This window comes from Cupressus sempervirens, chromosome 9 (assembly GCF_028749045.1).
Source record: "Cupressus sempervirens isolate cs-2001-9-10 chromosome 9, ASM2874904v1, whole genome shotgun sequence".
Taxonomy (NCBI): Eukaryota; Viridiplantae; Streptophyta; class Pinopsida; order Cupressales; family Cupressaceae; genus Cupressus; species Cupressus sempervirens.
In genome coordinates this window covers 483,478,860-483,504,320 of record NC_143126.1, presented here as the reverse complement: position 1 = coordinate 483,504,320, position 25,461 = coordinate 483,478,860, and the positions used below count along the sequence as shown (strand labels likewise).

The 25,461-nt window shown below is 37.5% G+C and overlaps 1 protein-coding gene across 1 annotated transcript in view; it reads left to right on the top strand.

Annotated features, from left to right (window-relative positions):
* The window catches only part of LOC149539439 (aspartate aminotransferase, cytoplasmic isozyme 1-like), a 40,562-nt gene that overhangs the window by 9,865 nt on the left and 5,236 nt on the right, over positions 1–25,461 (top strand). Inside the window, exon 2 of the mRNA XM_089800675.1 lies at positions 18,417–18,488. Within this exon, the coding sequence (XP_089656801.1) occupies positions 18,417–18,488 (72 nt within the window). The remainder of the gene's footprint in view (positions 1–18,416; positions 18,489–25,461) is intronic.

Genomic DNA, 25,461 nt, shown 5'->3' with positions numbered 1-25,461 from the left:
TGATCCAGCATGCAAAACGATGTCAGCCAAAATGGGGACATTACAGTCCGCCCTTCCTAAAATTGCTTGTCCCCAAGCAATGGCCGAACAACAAATCAATCAATCCTCCTAGATCCCAAATGAAGTAGTATGTGACATCCTTGTGGACATTAAACCAACTGCAAATCAACATCATCAAGACTAACCACATGTCCTGTAACATAGCATCCAAAACTTGTGCGGGTGATGTAGAAGTCAAAATGACACCAAAAGGCAACTCCATAGAAGATCTAAGAAATCTCTTCTTCCCTGTATCCACCCACATAATATATATTGGACTGGAATCCTGGTCATCACCAACAAGCATTGAAAAAGATGTAGCTACAGGCGAACCATATGCACTCATGCTAATTGTGTCAACAATAGGTGTAGCCGTATCAAAATATGTGGACATAGGAACAACACTAACAGCTGCAATAGAAAACTGAATCTGGAGTTGATGAAATCTCATAATCAACATGTGTGCCATCATTAGAACACACATCAACCATTGCATGCATACTGCTAAACTCCTCATTGGATGGCTCAATTGACATAGAAGTGGCTGCTGATATGATAGCATCCTCGCATTCTCCTAATCCCACTATTGCTGCATCGTCATCTGCTAACAAAGCTTCATATGTGGACTCCTGACTCTGCACATATGACTCAATGCTAGATTGTGAATCAATTATACTAGAGCGTAAACCCACATTGACTGACTCCGCTGAAACACCATCATAGTTGGGTGGCTTCATATGTGTCTTGATCCCACCTGAGGAATCAACTACCTCATGCATTGGAGCATTATACAAATCATCAATATTGATGCCCATCTGTCTAGCCATATGCTGCAACAACATATCCATTCACCTATTCTGCTCATGTTGCATCATATCCATTCGCCTATTTTGCTCCTCTAATGTATCCAGTAACCTGGACATTATATTTTCTTGATCTGGATTGATATACATTTTGTCAAACATTTTTCTCTCTATTTGGCTATTCCAAATTCCCAATAAGACCTCCACAGGATGGTAGGACTTATAGCTCTAATACTACTGTAATGACCTTGCTCAAATCTAATCCCAAAATGCTGATAAAGGTTCAAGAAAAGACTTTGCATACAAGAGTCATATGACTGATATAAAATTTTAGTATGCTTTTATGGCTCTTTCCTTCACTTAGCATCAATGAGAATGCTTGCAAGAAGACTTTGAATTGACTAAACAATGACCTAACATGAATGTGCAACTTATTTTGACAATATTCAATGCATATATGTGACTGAAACTACTTGCAGTATGCAGCTACAACAACTAGTAATTTTGACAAACACTTGGGATGCAAAATTATAACATTATTTATGCCAAAAAAAAAGAGAACCTATAGGCAATTGACATTTTGTCAAACAATTGGCATGCAAACTAATAAGCTGATCATGAATGATAAATACATATTCAATTACACTATATCAAACCAGCAACTTATGCCTCTTTTATTGCACATAAAATGTCAACTACAATGCTAGTATGAAATGGCCAAGACTCTTAGCTTACATCCGCATGAATAATTCTTAAATTTGTTACAACTTTCACTTACAACCTTACCTCCTAATATGCATCTAAATGATAAGAACAATGCATGTAATATCCAAAGGAACCTAATTGTAGATGGCTGTAATAATTTTCTCCAATGCTGCCCTTCTGCTTTGCTTTTTTCTGTTCTGCTTTTTCACTTGCTTTTTTCGGATCTGCTTTTTCTCTTTGCTTTTTCAAATTGCTTTTTCGGATCTACTTTTTCAGACTGCTTTTTTGGATCTTCTTTTTTCGGACCTACTTTTTTGAACTGCTTTTTTTGGATTGCTTTTTCGGATTGCTTTTTCGGATCCGCTTTTTCAGACTGCTTCCAAAAACTCAAACCCTCAGGTAGTCTGAGTATACAAATTAAGTTCAACTTGAAATTGCTGAATACCACTTCTAAAGTGCAACCCTTCAAAAGGTCTTTCACTTCTTCAGTTATGCAATCTCTTGAGAGGTATCGTTCTCAAAGATTATGCTAAATATTTGCAAACCTGGATGGTGCCACAAATGCTCAAAGAGAATGGTAGTAGAATCATCAATTCCCGTCTATCCAAATGAGAGCCTAAGCCCCTCTATTTATCTACTTTCCTAAGAAGTTACTAAGAACTTCTAGAAACATCATTTTCTAAGAAGTTACTAAGAACTTCTAGAAACATCCATTATAAAATCCCATTATAATGCACTTTTTTTTATAATAAATAACTTTGTAAAATAAAAGTGCAACTCAATTTAGAATTATAACATGTAGGCCCTGTATAAAAATGATGATAAAATATAAATAAAATAATATCTCCAAGAGCATAATGAGCCATCCAATCACCAAATAAACGCCAAAATGACTCTCTCATCACAACCACCCATCTATGAGTTCGTGATAGACTGATCCAGCATGCAAAACGATGTCAGCCAAAACGGGGACATTACAGTCCGCCCTTCCTAAAATTGCTTGTGCCCAAGCAATGGCCTGAACAACAAACCAATCAATCCTCCTAGATCCCAAATGAAGTAGTATGTGACATCCTTGTGGACATTAAACCAACTGCAAATCAACATCATCAAGACCAACCACATGTCCTGTAATATAGCATCCAAAACTTGTGCGGGTGATGTAGAAGTCAAAATGACACCAAAAGGCAACTCCATAGAAGATCTAAGAAATCTCTTCTTCCTCGTATCCACCCACATAATATATATTGGACTGGAATCTTGGTCATCACCAACAAGCATTGAAAAAGATGTAGCTACAGGCGAACCATATGCACTCATGCTAATTGTGTCAACAATAGGTGTAGTCGTATCAAAATATGTGGACATAGGAACAACACTAACAACTGCAATAGAAAATTGAATATGGAGTTGATGAAATCTCATAATCAACATGTGTGCCATCATTAGAACACACATCAACCATTGCATGCATACTACTAAACTCCTCATTGGATGGTTCAATTGACATAGAAGTGGCTGCTGATATGATAGCATCCTCGCATTCTCCTAATCCCACTATTGCTGCATCGTCATCTGCTAACAAAGCTTCATATGTGGACTTCTGACTCTGCACATATGACTCAATGCCTGATTGTGAATCAATTATACTAGAGCGTAAACCCACATTGACTGACTCCGCTGAAACACCAACATCATAGTTGGGTGGCTTCATATGTGTCTTGATCCCACCTGAGGAATCAACTACCTCCTGTATTGGAGCATTATACAAATCATCAATACTGATGCCCATCTATCTAGCCATAAGCTGCAACATCATATCCATTCATCTATTCTGCTCATGTTGCATCATATCCATTTGCCTATTTTGCTCCTTTAATGTATCTAGTAACCTGGACATTATATTTTCTTGATCTGGATTGATATACATTTTGTCAAACATTTTTCTCTCTATTTGGCTATTCCAAATTCCCAATAAGACCTCCACAAGATTGCAGGACTTATAGCTCTAATACTACTGTAATGACCTTGCTCAAATCTAATCCCAAAATGCTGATAAAGGTTCAAGAAAACACTTTGCAGACAAGGGTCATATGAGTGATATAAAATTTTAGTATGCTTTTATGGCTCTTTCCTTCACTTAGCATCAATGAGAATGCTTGCAAGAAGACTTTGAATTGACTAAACAATGACCTAACATGAATGTGCAACTTATTTTGACAATATTCAATGCATATATGTGACTGGAACTACTTGTAGTATGCAGCTACAACAACTAGTAATTTTGACAAACACTTGGGATGCAAAATTATAACATTATTTATGCCAAAAAAAGAGAGAACCTATAGCCAATTGATATTTTGTCAAACAATTGGCATGCAAACTAATAAGCTGATCATGAATGATAAATACATATTCAATTACACTATATCAAACCAGCAACTTATGCCTCCTTTATTGCACATAAAATGTCAACTACAATGCTAGTATGAGATGGCCAAGACTCTTGGCTTACATCCGCATGAATAATTCTTAAATTTGTTACAACTTTCACTTACAACCTTACCTCCTAATATGCATCTAAATGATAAGAACAATGCATGTAATATCCAAAGGAACTTGATTGTAGATGGCTATAATAATTTTCTCCAATGCTGCCCTTTTGCTTTGCTTTTTTCTGTTCTGCTTTTTCACTTGCTTTTTTCGAATTTTCTTTTTCTCTTTGCTTTTTCAAACTGCTTTTTCGGATCTACTTTTTCGGACTGCTTTTTCGGATCTTCTTTTTTCAAACTACTTTTTCGGACCTACTTTTTCGGACTGCTTTTTTTGGACTGCTTTTTCGGATCCGCTTTTTCAGACTGCTTCCAAAGACTCAAACCCTCAGGCAGTCTGAGTATACAAATCAAGCTCAACTTGAAATGACTGAATACCACTTCCAAAGTGCAACCCTTCAGAAGGGCTTTCACTTCCTCAGTTATGCAATCTCTTGAGAGGTATTGTTCTCAAGGATTATGCTGAATATTTGCAGACCTGGATGGTGCCACAAATGCTCATAGGGAATGGTAGTAGAATGATCAATTCCTGTCTATCCAAATGGGAGCCCAAGCCCTCTATTTATCTACTTCCCTAAGAAGTTACTAAGAACTTCTAGAAACATCCTTTTCTAAGAAGTTACTAAGAACTTCTAGAAACATCCATTATAAAATCTCATTATAATGCACTTTTTTTATAATAAATAACTTTGTAAAATAAAAGTGCAACTCAACTTAGAATTATAACATGTAGGCCCCGTATAAAAATGATGATAAAATATAAATAAAATAAAATCTCCAAGAGCATAATGAGCCATCCAATCACCAAATACATGCCAAAATGACTCTCTCATCACAACCACCCGTCTACGAGAGTCTGTGATAGACTGATTGGGCACGCAAAACGATGTCAGCCAAAACGGGAACATTACATATTTTCATCAATAATAGGATTGGCAGATTTTTTTTTAACAACCAATGGGAATGCAATAGGTTGGGCCATTCCCATTGGTTGGGCCCACCTTCTATGATAGGATGCAATCCTCTTCATTGCATTATTCATGCAATATCTCCCCTTCTTTGAGGTATCCCAAATGAACATCTTTATGCCACTCATCCTCTTATCTTCATCTTGTTCATCCATCTCTGCTCCTCAAATCTCTTGAAATATTATAATTGAGGGACTTCTATCCACTAATAAGTTTGCCAACTCTTTGGGAGATTCAGCCTTCTCTTAATCTAATAGTTATATCTTTCAGCTAATCCTTAACTCCATGGCTTTTCTCTCTGAATATAACTTTCACTCAGATTGTGAGTATTTATTATTGCCATTATTTTTTGCCTTCTCACAAATCTAAAATGCTTTTGTGTAGATTTCTTTTCTTTTTCTTCTTGTCATTGCTTGCCTCATACTTCTCCCACATCAACCATAGCTCCTCCAACACATACTCTATTTTTTTTCAATCCTTTTGCTGGTTCATGGTTTTATCTTTTCCTCTACATTTGTCTTATTCCTTTTTTTCCAATATAGTTATCCTGGTTCTTATATTATGATGAAAATCCATACTCGCACTTACAACCATATCAATAATTGCCCATTAAACCATAAAAATTCTGCTTGCAATTTTATACAAGAACTCAAGCTATCTCATGCATGACAATAGTCTTCCCCACAAACCTGCCTAGAAATAAGATTCTCTCTCCTTGAGATTGAAGGGTGCAGATCAACTCAACATAGGTATTCAGTATTTGGCCAATTCTACATGTGAAACCAACCATCATGCCTTTTTTTTGGTCATAATAGTAGATATTCTATCTAAAGTCCCCTTCAATGCCTACCTGATTTTCACCTCTAAACTTACCAATGGAAGCTTGGGCCGCATTGAAGCCCTTTTGAGTTAACTCTTTAGCTCATTGAAACACCCCACCATCTTTAGTAAGCGAGTTTGAATACTTATGTTTGGCATCAATGAATGGAAATGTGCATACCAATTCTATTTATTTAATATGTAGACTTCAGACTTCTCCTCAAGGGTTTCCTCTATGGCAACATTTTGTCATCTCATGGAACATTGCCATGCTCCCACCAAAAACACAACAAATCACAGTCTGAATAAATAAAACCCAAGCAATAAAACAAATTAATTCGATGGAAGGGGCTCATGAAGAGCAAAACAAATTAACTAGACAATAATTTATTTAAGGGATTGATTAAGATTAGCAGTTAGCAATTGAATAGTAGGGGCCAACTATGATTAAGGAATATATATCAACATTGACTACTTAAAAGGGATTATAGGACAGCAATTCAGTATGAACGGATATATCCCTTGCAAAGGCTATAGTGAATAGGTGTGACTCCCTCCCATTTTAAGATATAAAAACGAGGTCAAATTATTTGGAGAGGCATCAACTAGAAGATAAATTCAAAACAGCAGGACAAAACTCAATTAATGATCAATCCAACATCAATCTATAATTCAATTCATTAGTCCAAGGCACGATTCCAGAAATAGACTCAGCAATACATACAATTTTATCAAATTATTCATGAATTATTCCTAAGAACATTCAAATATTATTCATGGGATTGATTGTCATTCCATCAAAAAACATTATTCAGCAATAGTCTAGCAAATATACCAAGTCCAATTTTGAATCTAGTTTGTACTTGCGAACCAGATAAGGTCTAGGGCCAGGGGGTGGGCTTAAGTTTGGAAGGCCATGGTATTTTCCTATCCCTTTAAAGATAGAGATGAGGTCCTTGGTATTGTCATCGGACGGGGTCTATGCTCATGGGTGAGCTTTTGGAATGGTGAGATCTTTTCTTACCTTTGACAAACTAAGGATGGGGTCCTTTGTTTCATCTCTGTTCAGTTAGGGACAAGGTCTTCTAGCTCAGCAGATATGCAAGTTATTGCCAAGGAATTCTAAATTTTGATCAACTTGGGTGTACTGCAATTTATTGACTTGAATATATCTATATAGATTGCAATTCAGCATAAAAACTATTAAATCTTTGAGTGAATTCTGATACATAAAGAATATCTTAAAAAGGGGAATTACAAACACTCTTATTTATCTTTAACAATACCATTTGGAAAGAAAAGAAAATATCAAAATAATTTATGGCCTTCTCATTGTAATGAAACAAGGGGTTTAACCGTTTATGTTGTTTTACAAGGATGGCGCTCCAAGTTTTCTTTTCATACAAACATCAATCCAATTGCACAACCCAAATGATCTAGTGCTCTGATACCAAAAGTATGCAGTATCTCAGCTCAACAAAGAAATATTTATCAAAAACACACCAAGAAGGGAAGTAGAGATTTGTAGTATAACAATGTGCATGGAAATATATAGAAAACCTGATATTTTAAGATTCCTGAATTCTAAATTGTTACATATCTGCATCATTTTAGTTTTACCCCCACTTCCTATTTGGTCTCAAAAACCTTTTCTTTCCTCTATAAGATTTATTCCCATTTCCTATTTTATTAACTCTCCAAAAGTGGCATCCATGTGACTCTTGGACCCCAAAAGTCTGAGAAATTACAGTACCACCCGATTCTGAAGAGTTAGATGATGTCAGATTAGGGCCTTCACAAATTCTAATAGAATAATTAAAAAACATAACTGAATTAATGAGGGACTGCAGCCCTTTACAAAGAGGAAAAGATGAATATGTTATGCTACCCAAGGAATAATTTCAAGAGAAGGCAAACGAAAAGCTGAGATACTACACTACCTGAAGAAATTACCCAAGGAAGTAAAAGCCAGTCAAAATTGAAGAAAACAATTATGTTTATGTTGAGTCACATATTTTTAAGAGTGTTGAGTATTGCTTCCTTCTATTTTTTTAGTGAGGAGGGAATCCATATTCCAGTGAGCCACATCCTTCTAAGTGTAATTCTCTTGCTTCTATTTTCCTTCCTCTCCACTTGCTTGTAGCTTTGCAACCCCCCCCTTTTGCCCCACCTCCCAGAGACTTCAACGCATCGGGGACTTGGGGATTTCATTCCCTCGTCCCCAACGGCACCACCAGATTCTGCCACCTCCACCAAGGATGGGGGACATACTAATGTTGACTATTTGCAGATTCGACTATTTATGTTTGATGTTCGATGTTCCAATTCAATGCAATGTTCAAGTATTTACTCTTTTACATCTTTATATCTTATATTACAATCAATATTTTCATACCTAACATTTTAAGTACCATATGTTTATATACATACCCCCCCTCTTGTCCCCCCGCCTCCGTCCCCCCACCGTCCCCAAATTAAGGCCCCTCTGTCCCCCTATCCCAAAAACTTGTCCCCCTGTTCCGCCATCCCCCCGTCCCCTAGGGAGGTGTAACTATGGATTTTTCTCTCTATCTAGAAATAGAGAAATTGGGGAAGGGTATGAATTTCAATTTTCAAGGAAGTATATCATATTTGACTCCTCTTTTGTGAGAGTTTGGAGGAGGTTATTCTCATTTTCCTAAATCTGATTCACATTGCTGAAATTCTTCCTCATTATTAGAAAGCTGATTTATACCAAAAAAATAAATTAGTTATGTAATTGTTGAATAAAGGAAGGAGTAGGCATCAATTATCTATTTGAAGCCATAGGAATCTTAGTTCAGAAGATCAAGCATCTTATTCATATCTCAAGCTTAAAAGGAGGTTCAGTTTGTTTGAAAATTTTCTTATGGATATCTGATTGGGGAGCCTAATTTCTCATCCATTTCTTTTAGTTAGCAATGAGTCTAGAATAAACTACACCACATGATTTTTGTGACCTATGTCATATTTCTTTATTTAAGGACATTTTCGTCTGTCCATTTGTCCATCCGTACATCCATCCCTTCGTCCGTCCTTCCATCCATCCCTTCATCCGTCCATCTGTACATCCATCCCTCCCTTCCGTCCATCCATCCATCCATCTCTTTGTTCATCTGTCTATCCACCCCTCTCTCCCTCTGTCCATCCCTGCCTCCCTCCCTCCATCCATTCCTTTGATCGTCCATCCATCCATCTATTCCTCGGTTTGTCCCTCCTGCTATGCATCCCTCTGTCCACCCATCCACCGATTCATCCATTAACCCATCACCCACCCATCCATCCACTCATGCATTTATAAACACAAATCCTAGATGTGTACCCACAAGAGATTCTTTTTTAGTAACTAGCTCATGCACAACTACACAATGATTAGCTTATATGCACATCACGATCACAAGTGCAACATTGATTAGTTGATATGCACATCTCAAGTAACTAGTTTAAGCATGCATCACATGTATCTAGTGTGAATAGTCCATGCATAACATATCGCATACAAATCAACTAGTAAAGTGGAATTAGATGAAATCTATTCCATGCATCATCCCACTATGTGGTTCACCAACACATTCTTGTAAGTTGAGATAATTTGGAAAAGAAATGTCATCTTACACTACATTATGGATCCCATCCTTTTTCCTAATACACTACCATCTATGATGACAATCAAGCATCCCATACTATATGACATCATCACTAGCAAGAGCATCAATTTAAAAATGTGTATGAATTCTGAAACCATTTACATAAATACATAGTGAGTGACTATCATTTATAACGAGTGATTGACATAAACATATTGAGTGTTTGATAAATACACAATGGGTGATTGACACATACCCATTTTGTGCATCCCAGTCAGAAAAGAAATGCTAATGCATCCCATACTACATTGTGGGTGCCATCCTTTTCCCTGGTTCTTTGCACTAGTTGGGATGATTGCAAATATCCCATGTTGCTCGTACATCACTAGGAAATAAGTATAGTAATCACATTACCTAAGGTCATTAACAAGATTTTGTAGCCCCCTAAACCATCAACACTATGGATTCTGGCATATATGGATTTTGGGTTATCACCAATGACAAGTCTATTCACCTAGGAAGGAGAAGTATCTCACATTTACCACCTAATGGCCTTCGTGATATTATTAAATAACCCCTTCATAATATGGGTATCACATCTAGGATAACCCCCAGCAATCTTTCACCTTCATGATATAGGTGAATGTTGACTAGTCCATAAGATACAGTAGTGGCTCCAAGCATTCATCATTGGCATTATCGAATGAAAGCTTGCTTTTGCTCCAATATCAGACTAACATGTGGGTCTTATACCCATGTACACTGTCACAAAGGTTCACAAGTACTAATCAAGTGGGTCACAATCAAGTGATTCAAGAGCCTTGTAATGACACCCCTTATTTTGGGTCTGCAAACAAAATTAGTCACTAAATCATAATATCTAGATCAATAAATTAAAGTATCATTCTAATTTAGATCAATACATCATCATATTCCTTGCAGCCAATGACGTCATGAATTATTTTTAAATGCTTCCAAACCGCCAATTTTCAAGGTTTCTCTCCCTTCACTTCTTGAGAGCATGGAAGGTTGGTCACCCAGCTATCCCTCAGTCCACCTTGGAGGCTGGCCATCCTCTTTGATCAAGCACAAGCATGGAAGGCTGCTCGTATTCCACCTCCAGTTTAATTTTATAAGAGCATGATAGATGGATCCTCCTCCATCGCTTGTGGTTAACCATCCTTCATTTTTGCAAGGCACTTCACAAATTCAAGATATGATGTCTCAAGGAATTTGCTAGGTTATCTCTAGCTACATACCTTTTGATGAATTGGTCAATTTATTCTCAAATGGATGCAATAATTTAATCTCTGAATATATTATTTACTGCTCTGATTTATAGTCTGAATTATTCCTCAATTGGTTCTCAACTGATTTCTGAATTCATGGTTAATTGATTTCTCAATAGATGCTCTCCACAAATGAATTTTACTCCTTATACTTATGAAATAGAGGGAGTCAAACTTCTTAGGTTTGCAAGGGACAACTTTATTCATAGATGCTGCTTGGACCATGTTTTGTCTATTCTTATTCTCTTAGTCAGCTCCTCTCCGACTAAATTACTAATAATAAAAAATTTGGTCGTCCCCTTTTGAAGCCCTATTAACTTCATCACCCAAACTTAATTAAAAATTAAAAACTGCGGTTAGTATTTATGAATGTTGTGATCTCTTAGGTGGGGCATGACAGTCCACCCTTACCAAGATTGCTTGTCCTTAAGCAAATTTACAGTGGAATGATCATGGAGAGAGTGTTCATGATGAGTCCCAGTCCCAATAGAAAAGGCTTGGTCTACACAACTTCAAAGTTTTCTTTACGAGGATCTGTTTCAGAATTCAACTACCACTGCACTAGTTCGATATCATCTAACATTGCAAATTTGAACCAGGAGATGTTTTTGTGAATAACTCTCAAGAATGTAACCAGGGGTTGGAAATCAGCAAGGTCCATAAGTCATCAATCTGAAAATCAATTTCCCTTTCAGCATCACTTGTATTTGCAAAGAACCAATTTGGTTAACCCAACATTTGCATGATGTCATGCACATCTCCAAGTCCAAACAATGATGATCTTTCCAAATGTTGAGACGAGGATTATTAAAATGACACACATCTATGGCCTTAAATGCAATGTTCTGAAATGAATATATATTCTTTTTTTGGTCCATTTTTGCTTTCTCACATTCTGTTACAAGATCAATCAAGACGTATATTAACTTCATTGCCCAAACTTAATTTAAAAAAAAAACTCTGGTTAGTATTTATGAATGTTGTGATCTCTTAGGTGGGTTATGACAGTCCACCCTTACCAAGATTGCTTGTCCTTAAGCAAATTTAGAGTGGAATAATCATGGAGAGAGTGTTCATGATGTGTCGCAGTCTCAATAGAAAAAGGCTTGGTCTACACAACTTCTAAGTTATCTTTATGAGGATCTGTTTCAGAATTCAACTACCACTGCGCTAGTTCGATATCATCTAAGGTTGCGAATTTGAACCAGGACATGTTTTTGTGAATAACTATCAAGAATGTAACCAGGGGTTGGAAATCTGCAAGGTCCATAAGTCATCAATCTGAGAATCAATTTCCCTTTCAGCATCACTTGTATCTGCAAAGAACCGATTTGGTTGACCCAACATTTGCATGATATCATGCACATCTCCGAGTCCAAACAATGATGATCTTTCCAAATGTTAAGATGAGGATTATTAAAATGACACACATCTATGGCCTTAAATGCAATGTTCTGAAATGAATATATATTCTCTTTTTGGTCCATTTTTGCTTTCTCATAATATGGGTATCACATCTAGGATAACCCCTAGCAATCTTTCACCTTCATGATACAGGTGAATGTTGACTAGTCCATAAGATACAATAATGGCTCCAAGCGTTCTATCCAATGACAGCTTGCTTTTGCTCCAATATCAGACTAACATGTGGGTCTTATACCATGTACACTGTCACAAAGGTTCACAAGTACTAATCAAGTGGGTCACAATTGAGCGATTCAAGAGCCTTGTAATGACACCCCTTTTTTTGGGTCTGCAAACAAATTAGTCACTAAATCATAATATCTAGATCAATAAATTAAAGTATCATTCTTATTTACGTCATACATCATATCATATTCCTTGGAGCCAATCACATCATGAATTATTTTCAAATGCTTCCAAACCGCCAATTTTCAAGGTTTCTCTCCTTTCACTTCTTGAGAGCATGGAAGGTTGGTCACCCTGCTATCCCTCAGTCCACCTTGGAGGCTGGTCATCCTCTTTGATCAATCCCAAGCATGGAAGGCTGGTTGTATTCCACCTCCAGTTTAATTTTATAAAAGCATGATAGGTGGATCCTCCTCCATCTCTTGTGGTTAGCCATCCTTCATTTTTGTAAGGCACTTCACAAATTCAAGATATGATGTCTCGAGGAATTTGCTAGGTTATCTCTAGCTACATACCTTTTGATGAATTGGTAGATTTATTCTCAAATGGATGCAATAATTTAATCTCTGAAATATATTATTTACTGCTCTGATTTATATTCTGAATTATTCCTCAATTGGTTCTCAACTGATTTCTGAATTCATGGTTAATTGATTTCTCAATAGATGCTCTCCACAAATGAATTTTACTCCTTATACTTATGAAATAGAGGGAGTCACACTTCTTCAGTTTGCAAGGGACAACTCTATTCATAGATGCTGCTTGGACCATGTTTTGTCTATTCTTATTCTCTTAGTCAGCCCCCTCTCTGACTATATTACTAATATGTCATCCCCTTTTGAAGCCCTATTAACTTCATTGCCCAAACTTAATTAAAAAAACACTCCGGTTAGTATTTATGAATGTTGTGATCTCTTAGGTGGGGCATGACAGTCCACCCTTACCAAGATTGCTTGTCCTTGAGCAAATTTAGAGTGGAATGATCATGGAGAGAGTGTTCATGATGAGTCCCGGTTCCAATAGAAAAAGGCTTGGTCTACACAACTTCTAAGTTTTCTTTACGAGGATCTGTTTCAGAATTCAACTATCACTGTGCTAGTTCGATATCATCCAAGGTTGCGAATTTGAACCAGGACATGTTTTTGTGAATAACTCTCAAGAATGTAACCAGGGGTTGGAAATCAGCAAGGTCCATATGTCATCAATCTGAAAAACAAATTTCCTTTCAGCATCACTTGTATTTGTAAAGAACCAATTTGGTTGACCCAACATTTGCATGATACCATGCACATCTCCGAGTCCAAACAATGCTGATCTTTTCAAATGTTAAGATGAGGATTATTAAAATGACACACATCTATGGCCTTAAATGCAATGTTCTGAAATGAATATATATTCTCTTTTTGGTCCATTTTTGCTTTCTCACATTCTGTTACAAGATCAATCAAGGAGTTTCTTTTTCATATGCATGTTATGAGTTATCAGCCTTGAAGAAGAAAAAGACAGATTATCTTGATCATGTTGGTTAAAAGATTTGATCCTTTGTCAAGTTGATTTTACATTTGGTACAAGCTATAGGCTGGTCAAGCTTTTTAAAATTTTGGTGGATTGTGGAGTCTTATGAATTAGAAAAAAAATCATACTATAAGATGAACTAGAATTAAAAGGTTGTTTTTGGGTTGTCAAAGTAGCAGTTCATGTTTGACCATGGCACTTGTGATGTTGGAATTCTCATATTGCCTTCATATTTATGAGACCATGAATTCAGGAACTTGGGTTGCATGTGTTTATATTGAGATGCACAATCCATTCATTTTTTGGAGACCTTTTCTTCATGATGTTACATATGACCTGCTCAAAGGATGAGTTAGGAGAACTCTTTTGGGGTTGTTTCCTAGGTGCCTCAATTTTGTGCAGATTCTAGAGTTCTTGGAAAATTAAAGTGTGTAGTTCACCAACATGAATTTTCCCTTGAGTTTAAGAGAATCAACTTGAGACCTTTTACTTACCTCTTCTAATGTACTCTCTTTGATAAAGTCCCACGACAAGGTGGCATGCGTTTGAACTCGATGCTCATGTATCACATCTATCTGCCAAAATTATAATAGTTTGCAAATCTATGATATGGTCCAGCAACTCCTAGTTTTAATTTTCCCAAGTGGTTTATAAGGTCAAAGCTTGGCTTACTTCCTACCCTCATGAAGGTTCTAGTGAATATATATTTTGTCTGTTTTCCCTCAATGTTGGCATCAACCCACATTCTTGCATGGCAGCATCTCTCTCATCGTCCTTGATATCTATTGTCACAACTGCTCTTCTCCTTTGCGTAGTATCCATGCCATTTAGCCTTTCCTAAAGAGCGCCCAAGTCTCAACATATCAGTAAGATCTGCAACATGTCATGTTTTGGCATCTTAGTTGTTCTCTACTCATCTTCCTCTACAAGCCATAGCTCCATTAGTTGATTCACAATATGAAATACACAAATGCACTTCATTATGGAGCTTAAACAACTCTCACTCTCAATACTTGGTTCTTGCTCTTATTCCAAATAATGTAAAATTGCAAATAGAGTTGAATGAACAACTAGCTAACAAGTGCCCAAAGTTGCATGAAGAAAGCACATGAACAAGTAAAGCACATGAAGAATTGTACATTTATGGGCCACTCGTAAGTTGTATGAGACCTAAAAGGCATACATTGTCCAGCCCTACAAATATTCAACCATTTTTTTGAAGATTCCCCACATTACAATCTAACGCTTTACAAACTTTAGCTATGACTAAGAACCACTATGTTTCACTTCTGGATTTCCTCTAGCTCTCAAGGCTACGATCCTTCAACATGACTTCACACAAACTTTAGTCTCAACCAGAGTCACAAAGAGACAAGAGGTACTTGGAGATGTCAGAGGTTGATACCAATACCGAAATAGCTAATTTCAAAAATAGGAGACATGGGTACTTGGAAATGCCATTTTTAAATATATTTAATAATTTCCAGAAATATCATGACATAGAGCTTTGAAAGCAGGTATAGCAAATCAATCATTGAAGAACAATAAACAATAAAGGCAATTTCTCTTTAGACCATTACAACAACAGGAAATCAGTTATACTTGTTTATGTCTCTCTCAAATTGTCTACACTATCAATAGATCCAATCACTCTAGCTTTCCATGGATTTTTGTATCATCCAAAATATCAGCGTGAAATATTGTGCAGGCTTATTTTATTGTTTACCTTCCTTTTTGCTTATTAAGGCATCCCCCTAAGTGTTTTTGGTGTAAGATGATGTTTTTTGGTTAGGAGGCTTCGAGTATACTGGGATACAGTAACCAAAAGAACCATGTATGTCATGAAGTTACCGGAGATTTCTAGAGACATATCCCTGTCTCCAAGACATGTCTCAGGGGGTAGGAAATGGGACTTTAGTAACCATGGCCTTGACTTATCTTTTCACTTATATGCTATTGCAATGATTGTTGACCACCTTGATAGGTGCAAGATTGGAAAGGTCCTTGCTGCACCACATGCCTGTAACCAAAGCTTCATAGAGATCTAGATCTTTTTGAAATCCACTTGAATACATTTGGCTATTCAAGGGAGTCTAACATAATTGACGAACGAGTATTCATCACTTTTCATCAATTGGCCTAGATTGGATCTTACATGGCTTCCCTAACCTCGCATAACAATACTTTGGTGACATGTTTTGCCTGGTATAGTTCCATGGTGATTTTCATTGTTTCAACAAACACACAAATCTACTTTAGCACTATTTTTAACAAACACAAGAATTTACTTTAGTTTGTGTGATTCAGAGAATGACACCAATATCAAAACCAATGGACTTTGCATGAATGCAAATAGATTACCTAGGCTCCCGAACCAACATAAACAAAACCTCACACAAAAGCACACAACACACACTTCATATGAGAACTCTTTGAATGGAATTCTATTGGGTAATGCAAGAGTGTTTGACCGCTAGGATGCTTCTATTTAACATAGATTTGATTTCTCGGTTAAAGTTTCATATCCATTGAGTTATTGTGTTTTATTTCTTGTTTGTTGACCCTCAGAGAAAAATAATTGGAGCTGACAAACTAGATAAGTACAACAAAATCAGATCCTTATGTAGCAAATTTTAATCTTCATTTCTTTAAGAATCCATTGATGATGGTCTCCCTTTGGAGAAATTCTAAAATCCACTGTGTCTAATTCTAATTCAAAACGATTTGAATGAATGAATGAATGAACGATTTTAATAATGTCCACGAGGCCAAAGCAGCCTATGGGACCCACAAGACAAAATACAAGCACCCCCACACGATAAAAACATTAGGCCTTTTGGAGTTGCTTCTCTAAGTCTGCCCTGTGACAGTGAATATTGACCAGTAAATTTGCTGTCCCGTCCAACTCCTCTTCCTCGAAAAGAGTATCTAACTTTCCATTTGCTAGAATATCCCGATAGCTGGAGTGGATGTCATTGTATGCTGGACATTCCATGAGAAAGTGGCGCTCAGTCTCAACTGCTCCCGTGTTGCAAAACAGACATATTCTCTCCTGCCATTTTTCCTTGGGTATCTTCCATCTGCCTGTTTCACATCTCATATGATGAGAGCCTGTCCTAAGTAGTGCAATGAGCATTTTAGCTCTCCATTTCATATTTGCTTCCATGTATGTTTTCTCCTCATGGGCCCTTGTTGGGTTAAATTCTTTGATATAATAGTCTTTGCACCCATTTTGTTTTGACCATATGCAGCTCCTGAATCTTTCCTTCACAAACTTCTTTATCTCAGCACTGTTATTCCGACATTCATGTATACTGATATTCCATTTTTCCATCCATTTAACGTTTTGTTTCATCCACATGTTCTTTCTTCTATCCAACCTCGCTTCCATGATCAGCTTAGGCCAACAATGGCTTTCCATACTTTGGGCTCTCTTACTGTGGAGGATCTTTAGTTTTTTATTTGTGCCTTGCAATTACGATACTATATGCCACTCCTTCACAAAACTGGCAATGCTTGTTCTGATACTTTAGTTCAATTCTTGTTTCACTCAACTATGCATCAGTACTTTTCTTAAAACCTGGATGCCCGTCTCTTAGAGATTCCATATCTATGATAGTATCTCTTAATGCTTGTTGTGAGACTATAGTTCAAATGTTGCATTACTCAATTATGCATCTTCAATTTAAATCTGGATGCCCATCTCTTAGAGAATCTATATATATGATAGTTTTTCTCCTTTAGAGAAATGGTGAAAGTTGTTTGTCTACTTGAATATTTTTTAGGGACTGAGTTTGCATATGTGACTCGGATTATACATGATTTGACCATTCATTTGCAATGCTTACAATATTTTCATTGTATCTAAAGAATTGTTGTTTGTATACTCTTTCATGCATATATAAACGGGGAAAATTTCCTTCCTTTTTGACCAGTATTGTTGAACCTTCTAATAATGTTTTTCCATGTTTTACTTGTGGTTAAGTTAGTTTCAGTATCTGCAATTTAAATGTCATTTAGTAGCACCTGCACAGAACTGAAACACACAATTGCTTGCTTATCACAGCTTCTTTGGTGTATCAGAAGATGATTACGCCTCTAGGTGAAATTTCCAAAATTTGGATATCAAGTAAACTTGCATATTTTTAAAAGTGTTTTTATGTGAACAAGTGTTGACAGGATATGGAAATTGTGTTAATAAAGGTTATGTATAGTTTTTATCAGCTATTTGAAGTTGCAGTATTTATGCCTTACCCTGTAAGCATTAAAGTTGCATATTTAATATGTATTTTCATGTTAACAAGTGTTGACAGGATATGGTAATTGTGCTAATCCAGGACATGTATAGTTCTAATTACCTTTTTGGAGCTGCAATGTTTATGCCCTTACCCTTTTAGAAGTTGTGTTTATATTAGTTTTTATCTGTTTGGCATTCAAAAAATGTTGCTGAATTCCCACTCGGAATGACTAGGTGACAGTTGCCTTCAACAAGGATCCAAGCCCTGTGAAGTTGAATTTGGGTGTAGGTGCATATCGAACAGAGGTAATTCTTAATACAGTAATAACTAGAGTTTTTTTTTCAGGCGATCCATTAATATAACGTAATTGAAGTTTAGCTTATGGATTTGATTCCTGGAACATTTCATTTACATCATGAGTATCTGTTTCACAAATGATTTATATTGTAGGCCATTTTGCAATTTAGAGTGTATGTTCATTGTTTGATTGCCAAGCCAATGATTAGCCAACACTCAAATTTGTAACTGTGAATAATGATAGAGAAGAATCATTCATCTAAAATGTTCTCTATTCCTGTTCTTTTGATTATAATATTAAAAACACAGTTGAAAACTTATTATTCTGATAAATGTTACCTATAGTGGCAACATTGGGTGGAGTGTAATGGATGGGTGCATTAACAAAAATTCTGTCAACGGACCAAAACTAATAAATATACAAAACAAGTAAAATGTATGGTCAAGAGTACTCGACACTAATAATTAAAATTATATTTAAACTTGAAAGATTTAACTCCACAAAATTACTATATTTTGTATTAGTAATTTAGTACTGATGGTTATTTTCTTTTAATAAAGGTGAATAAACTATCAATTAAATAACTATGTCCTTAACCACTATATGAATAAATATATAGTCAATAATTTATTTTGAATTCAGATTTTTCATAATATAGAAAAATAACTTAATATTATCCTTTTACGTGTATTTTTAATTTGTTAGTTAACGAATAGTTTGTAAATCTTCTTTTTTATCAATAATAATATGCTTATATTTATTAGGCAAGAGCCTACAACGCATCGGTAAATTATGAGCCTCTCATCGGAGAGGTCTTGGGTTCGAATCTACACAAGATTAACACATAATAATTAATCTAACAATAATAATAAAATGAATAATAAATCATCTAGGCTTCAGCTGATTACCTATCAAAAAATTAAAAAATATGCTTATATTTATTCAAAAAACTCCCAGTACATTAATGAAGCCACTGTTTGGCAGATGTCTGACAAACCCCTGCATAGAAAGGAAGCCACATACTGGAAGATCCTTCAAGACATTCCCTACAATCACCACCCAAAACAGCAGAAGCCAAAAAGACTATACAAACTCAACACAACTAACACAACATTAATCTATACCATGGAAAACAGGGCACATAAACTACAAAGCACAGATCATTAACTGAACCAACCCCAAGCCTCATCGCTTGAGAAGTTCATAGCAGACGGACCAGCACAAGCACCCCCCATCTCCAAAACACTTCCAGCCACCACTTCATGGTCACGCCTCCCTACGCCACTAGCAACCAGAGCTGCCTCACCAACACCAGAAATACCAGGAACACCACCTTGCACACTATCAGCCCTCTTCTTGGCTTGAAACTAACAGTAAGGGATAGGGCATCCATCCTCCCCCTTGGGAGTTGAGGAATTCACTGGTGTCACCTTCCTACTCATTTTTCATTCTGCCACCACTGCTCTATTTGCCTCCATTTTGTTCAACATAGACATTACATCCTGCCACCCTTTCTCATATTCACCATGTGTACTGCCTTCGGACAGCTAGACGTTCAGATCACGAGCGGCTGCAACTCCCCATCCCCACTGCCAATTAGCTGCCACGACCCATGGTACATGTACAAATCCACACCAATCTCAGCATGAGCCACAATTCCTGCGAGCCCACCTGCCCATTTGGGTTCGAAACACGCACGGGCCACACACAACACCTCTCGTGAAGAGCCAACCATTAGAGCCAGGCCTAGCCTAGAAAGAGGGAAGAGATGTTGAGGTTAGACCTTGGCTGCAATTCCGTGTTGAGAAACTCCTCCCCCAGCATCAACACAATCACCTCCTAGAACCCAATGCCGTCAATTTTGAAGATGTTGTGCATGCGTAAGATGGAAATGGGGCTTGGACGAGATTTGGCTCGTTGTTTGCAGGGAAAACTTGGCCTCCATTGCCAAATGCGACCCCAGATCACTATAAACACTGCAGGCTCAAGAAAACAGGAAATTATGATCACCAAACTGGCTTTTGAATCTCTCAAAGGACAACTCGTGCCTCAAAAGATGCTCTGAAATGTGTGACCTATGCATCAATCCTTTCCATCTTTATTCATAATACAAAAGATTTGAGAAAATTCTGCCCGTATTGCCACTTACTGTAGTGACCAGCCAATCCCCTGTACTTCTGATTTGGAAAATGAAAAGTACTTTCCCCGCCCCCATTCTCATAATATCACACCTTACAGCCAAGTGGCAAAAGAAAAATTACCTCAAAGCATTTCATTTTGACAAGAAAAGTCTAGGTACTACAAGTACCTTAGATCTTCAAAAAGTTCAAAATTGTCCACTAATAACCCATTCACCCCGATGTTGGAGAGTTTGTCAGCAATTGAGTTTTCCTCCCAAAACATGTATGTCACCTTGAAATCTTCAAATTCCATTAGTAGTGCATGAATCCTCCTGATGTGTTTGTTGAGCTACCAAGTGTCCATTTGACCTTTAGTAATCCCATTTATAGTGAGTTGGGAATCACCTTCAAGATAATTTTTTCAAACCCCCAGTTTCTTGGCGAGAATTACCAAGTGTCCATTTGACCTTTAGTAATCCCCTTCATAGTGAGTTGGGAATCACCTTCAAGATAATTTTCTCAAACCCCTAGTTTCTTGGCGAGAAGAACAACACCAACTGCAACTAGACACTCTGCCTCATTATTTGTCCCCTCGGGGAACTTTTTGGTGCCAAGTGCCAAAATACTCCCAAACTCATCACAAGCCACATACCCTGCCCCTGATCGGTCCAGGTTACCTGTTGAGGCTCTGTCAAAATTCACTTTTATCCACCCACTCTCAAGTGTTTTCCAAAACTTCTACTCATCCTTTAGCAAAGGATTAGCCCTCTAAAGCCCATTAATGGTCTAAAGCCCATTAATGGGCCTGTATTTCACAAGAGGCCAATTCCACTGAACCAAAGAATTAAACTAACTAAATGGAGTTTTCTGAGAGTTGATCTGTGAGGCCGCATTTTATACTAGTTTAGACACCGCTTTCTCTATTCAAAAACTAGATCTCACAAAGGATTCAAATTTGTCTTGAAAGATCCTTTGCTTGTGTTCTTCCAGATGTCCCACAATGTTGTAGATGGAAGAAAGTGCCAAATTGAAGAGAAAGTAAAGGATACATTAGGAACAACTGAAAAATCCAATCAACTTTTTAATTTTTATGGCAATGGGCCACTCCAATGAAGTATTTGCAATCCGAATCTCCATGCTTCCAGTGAAAAATCACATGACAGAAACAGATGATCCAAGGTCTATTCTGGTTTTTGGCACATTGTATGGTCTTGCAAAACCTATCCTCATGAGCTTGTTCCCTATCAACGCTTTTGCCATTACCTACCAGCCAAGCAAAGGCCCCAAATTTTGGTAAGCAAGCCTTATGCCAGAAATTTCGTCATTCCCATTCCACCTATTTGAATATATTTTCGAGCAGTTTGTATCCAATCTTGATTGAATACTACCCACCTTTTGCTCCACACCACTTGATCTCATCTTGGGCCCTGGACCCGATAGCTGATTTTATTTTTGAGGATAGCTTCGAGGGTCATCCTATCCTATTCTGATAAGCCAAGTGTGCTTGGATTCTTCCACCTAAGAACCTGACCAACTTGAAAATAATTCATGTCTACAAAATCCCTAGCCTTCATTCCCCAATGCAAAGTGGATGCTGTCTCAATGTTCTAAGAAATCGCTTCCTACTCCAAAACTAGTAAACCATCCCAAAAGTTGCTCTAAAATTTGGCCATTTGTCCATCACCTCCTTACCATGTTAGGTGGTTCGTCACTATCCCTTGACAACTCATTAAAAAATTCCAAAGCACCGAGCCTTTGAGGGGATTTTCAATAGTAAAAATACTTTCCTTGGCTTCCTCATCTAGGTACTTATCCTACAGAATCTGTACCCAATGCTGATATAAACATTGGTACATTTGCTAGACAAGTTTCACACCCATTGCTTCATTGATCAGCTTCCAATCCAGTAAACCCACACCTCCTCCCCCTTATGGTTTGCAAACTCTATCCCAAGCCATCAATGGAAACTTATCCTATTCTCACGAACCATTCCAAAGGAATTTGCACATCTTTTTTTGTATGGTCTTAACAACTTTACTAGGGATATTGAAGCATGCCATGGAGTACAATAGCGTTGTCGAGATTACCATTTTCAACATAAGAATTCAGCCAACTAATGTGAGCCACTTGTTCTTCCATGCTTCCATCTTGGCTTTACACCCATCTATTAAGTCTTCCCAAAGATCAGCCTTGTCAGCTCCAACAAAAAGATTACCAAGGAATTTAGTTGGGAGGCCCATGCGGACCCCAAACAACCTAGCAATCACCCTTTGAGAGCCAACTTTTGTTAAAAAAGAAAATCTTTGATTTTTGTTAGTTAACACACTGACCTGTTGCCATACTATAGGAGTCCAAAACCTATTTCATGACTCTCGCCTCATTTATAGAAACAACCCCAAAGAGATGTGTCATCTGCAAACTTGGAGTGGGAAGTTCGCTCCACATCCCTAGCAATTCCAATGCCCTTCCATGATCCTTGTTCTCGCTTTCATATAATCATTTTTCTTAAGACTTAGTCAGTAGATTGAAATAGGGTCTCCTTAGCGGAGGCCTCTGGAGGTTTCAAAAAAAACCTGGGGATTGGAGTTAACAAGAATTGGCGCCCTGTAAGAGGAGAACATACTACTGATCCATTGATCCAATGACTTGCAAAAAACTTTTTAAGAACCTTGAGCAAAAAGCCTCTATTCACTCTGTCATATGCTTTCCAAATATCTAGCTTCAACAACATTCTTCTATGTTTACTAGCCTTGGTCAAATGAATGACTTCATGGGCCACGATGATCACATCAACTATGTTTCGGTTAGGAGTAAAGCCGCTCTGTTCGATGGAAATGAGTTTGTCCAAAACCTTAGTCTGTTCGCAACCACTTTCAAGGTGATCTTGTACATTGTGTTATAGAGTGAGATCGGCCTAAAATATTCAAATGACAATGGCTTGTCATGTTTGGGAATCAAAGCAACCATAGTGTTATTGAAGTCCTTCAAGAAGAACCCCTTAGTCCTAGATTCCTCCACTACCCCCAATAGATCTCCTTTCAATACCTCCCGAAATTGTTGATGGAAAAAGGCTTGAAAGCCATCCGACCTCGAGGCCTTATCACATCCCATACCAAAACAATTGTCTTGAGCTCACTCAGCGAGACTAGTTGAGCCAACATCTTATTATGCTCTTCGCTTACTAGGTTGGGAACCACCCCCATGAATTCCTCGTGCCCTACCCCATTACAGTTCTTCTTGACTCCAAAGTTGAAAAGAAGTTGACTGCTTCTTGATTGATCAAATGACCATCTTTGGAAAATGAGCCATCCCTTAGCCGAATTGAAAGAATTCTATTGATACTTCTCTTAGCTTTGACTGAACTGTGAAAGAATTTCCTATTCCTATCACCTTCCCTAAGCCAAATTTTCCTTGATTTTTGCTTCCAATATATCTTTTGCCTTTGCAAAATCTCCCCATATCTTCATAACAATTCCTTCTCTATTAGGTAATCTACTTCATCCATACCATCCACTACAACTTTTCTCTTAAGAGACTCCAACCGTTCCTCAAGAATACGCTTCTCTTCAAAATGTCACCAAAGTGGAGCTTGTTCCAAGACTTAAGGTTTCTTTTTATGTAAACTAATTTTCTGAAAAATTGAAAAGATAGACTACCTGCCCTAATCATTCACTAAAAACTCAGTAAAGCTAATAACTAATGAGCTTACTTTGACTAGTTGTCAATTATGAGCTCTAGAGATCGCCTCAACTTTCACCAACCTTGGATTCCACAAGACCCCTAGACCTCCAGATTCCCCTGTATGATGCAGTACAAGGCAAGAGAATCCCTAAAGGAGATGTCTTAGCCCCTAGCAAATAATCACACAACGGAAACACAACACAAGATACATAATCTGATACCAAACTCAACTCTTTATTCATAATACAACTGATTACATGCAATATGCTGGGCTGTAAGGCCTTCTTGGTTACAACCAAATACAATAGCAATTACAATAACAGTTCTGCAAGATCCCGCAAGATCCAATCCAAAACCCCTAGCTAGCTAGATTTGTAACACAACACCACTATGGTAGAAACCTCCAAGATCTCAACTTATGCCCGCAAGCCCACCAAGCAATCTCCTTGTTTCCCAAGCCTCAGCTACTAGCTCTACTCAAAGTTCACTCCTCTCCCACAGTCTCTTCTCTAAGCTGGATGATTATGACTAAAGACTCCACAAGACCCCCTACTTATACCCAACTAAGCCACAAGTTGGCCTAGTAAGCTACAAACTAAATAAATCCTTACATTAAATACATGTTGAGCCCCAAGTTGGCCTCCAATAGATATTAAATACCAAATGCCTTAAAAGGATTACAACACTTATCAAATACATCAAGAACAATTAACCAAGACCAAAAATAGGTCCACACAAACTCCAACGATCGATCGACATCACGATCTCACGCAATATGCATTAAATCATCCAGACAAATCCACAAGAACTCCATCCTACAAGCCATACTACCGAGCATCAGCAACTGCCACAAGCATCGCCGAGCTCCCACAAGCATTGTCGAGCAACAATATATGCCGAGCACCTATAGCGACTGAGCCCCTTCAATGGCCTAGCACCTTGGCCAACATTACACCCACTAATGACCGAGCACCACTCCTTTGGTGATTGAGTCCACAAATCCAAGCCAAAATCCCTCCTACATGTAGGATCGCCAACTACCCTAGGATGCTCCTGCATCATAGTAGCATTGACAGGAAAACCAACCATTTTTGCCAACACCAAAGATCCTTGTCGTGCCCTCTGAATCCAACTTGGTTTCTTGAATGCAAACAACTTTAGGATACACCTGATGAAAAC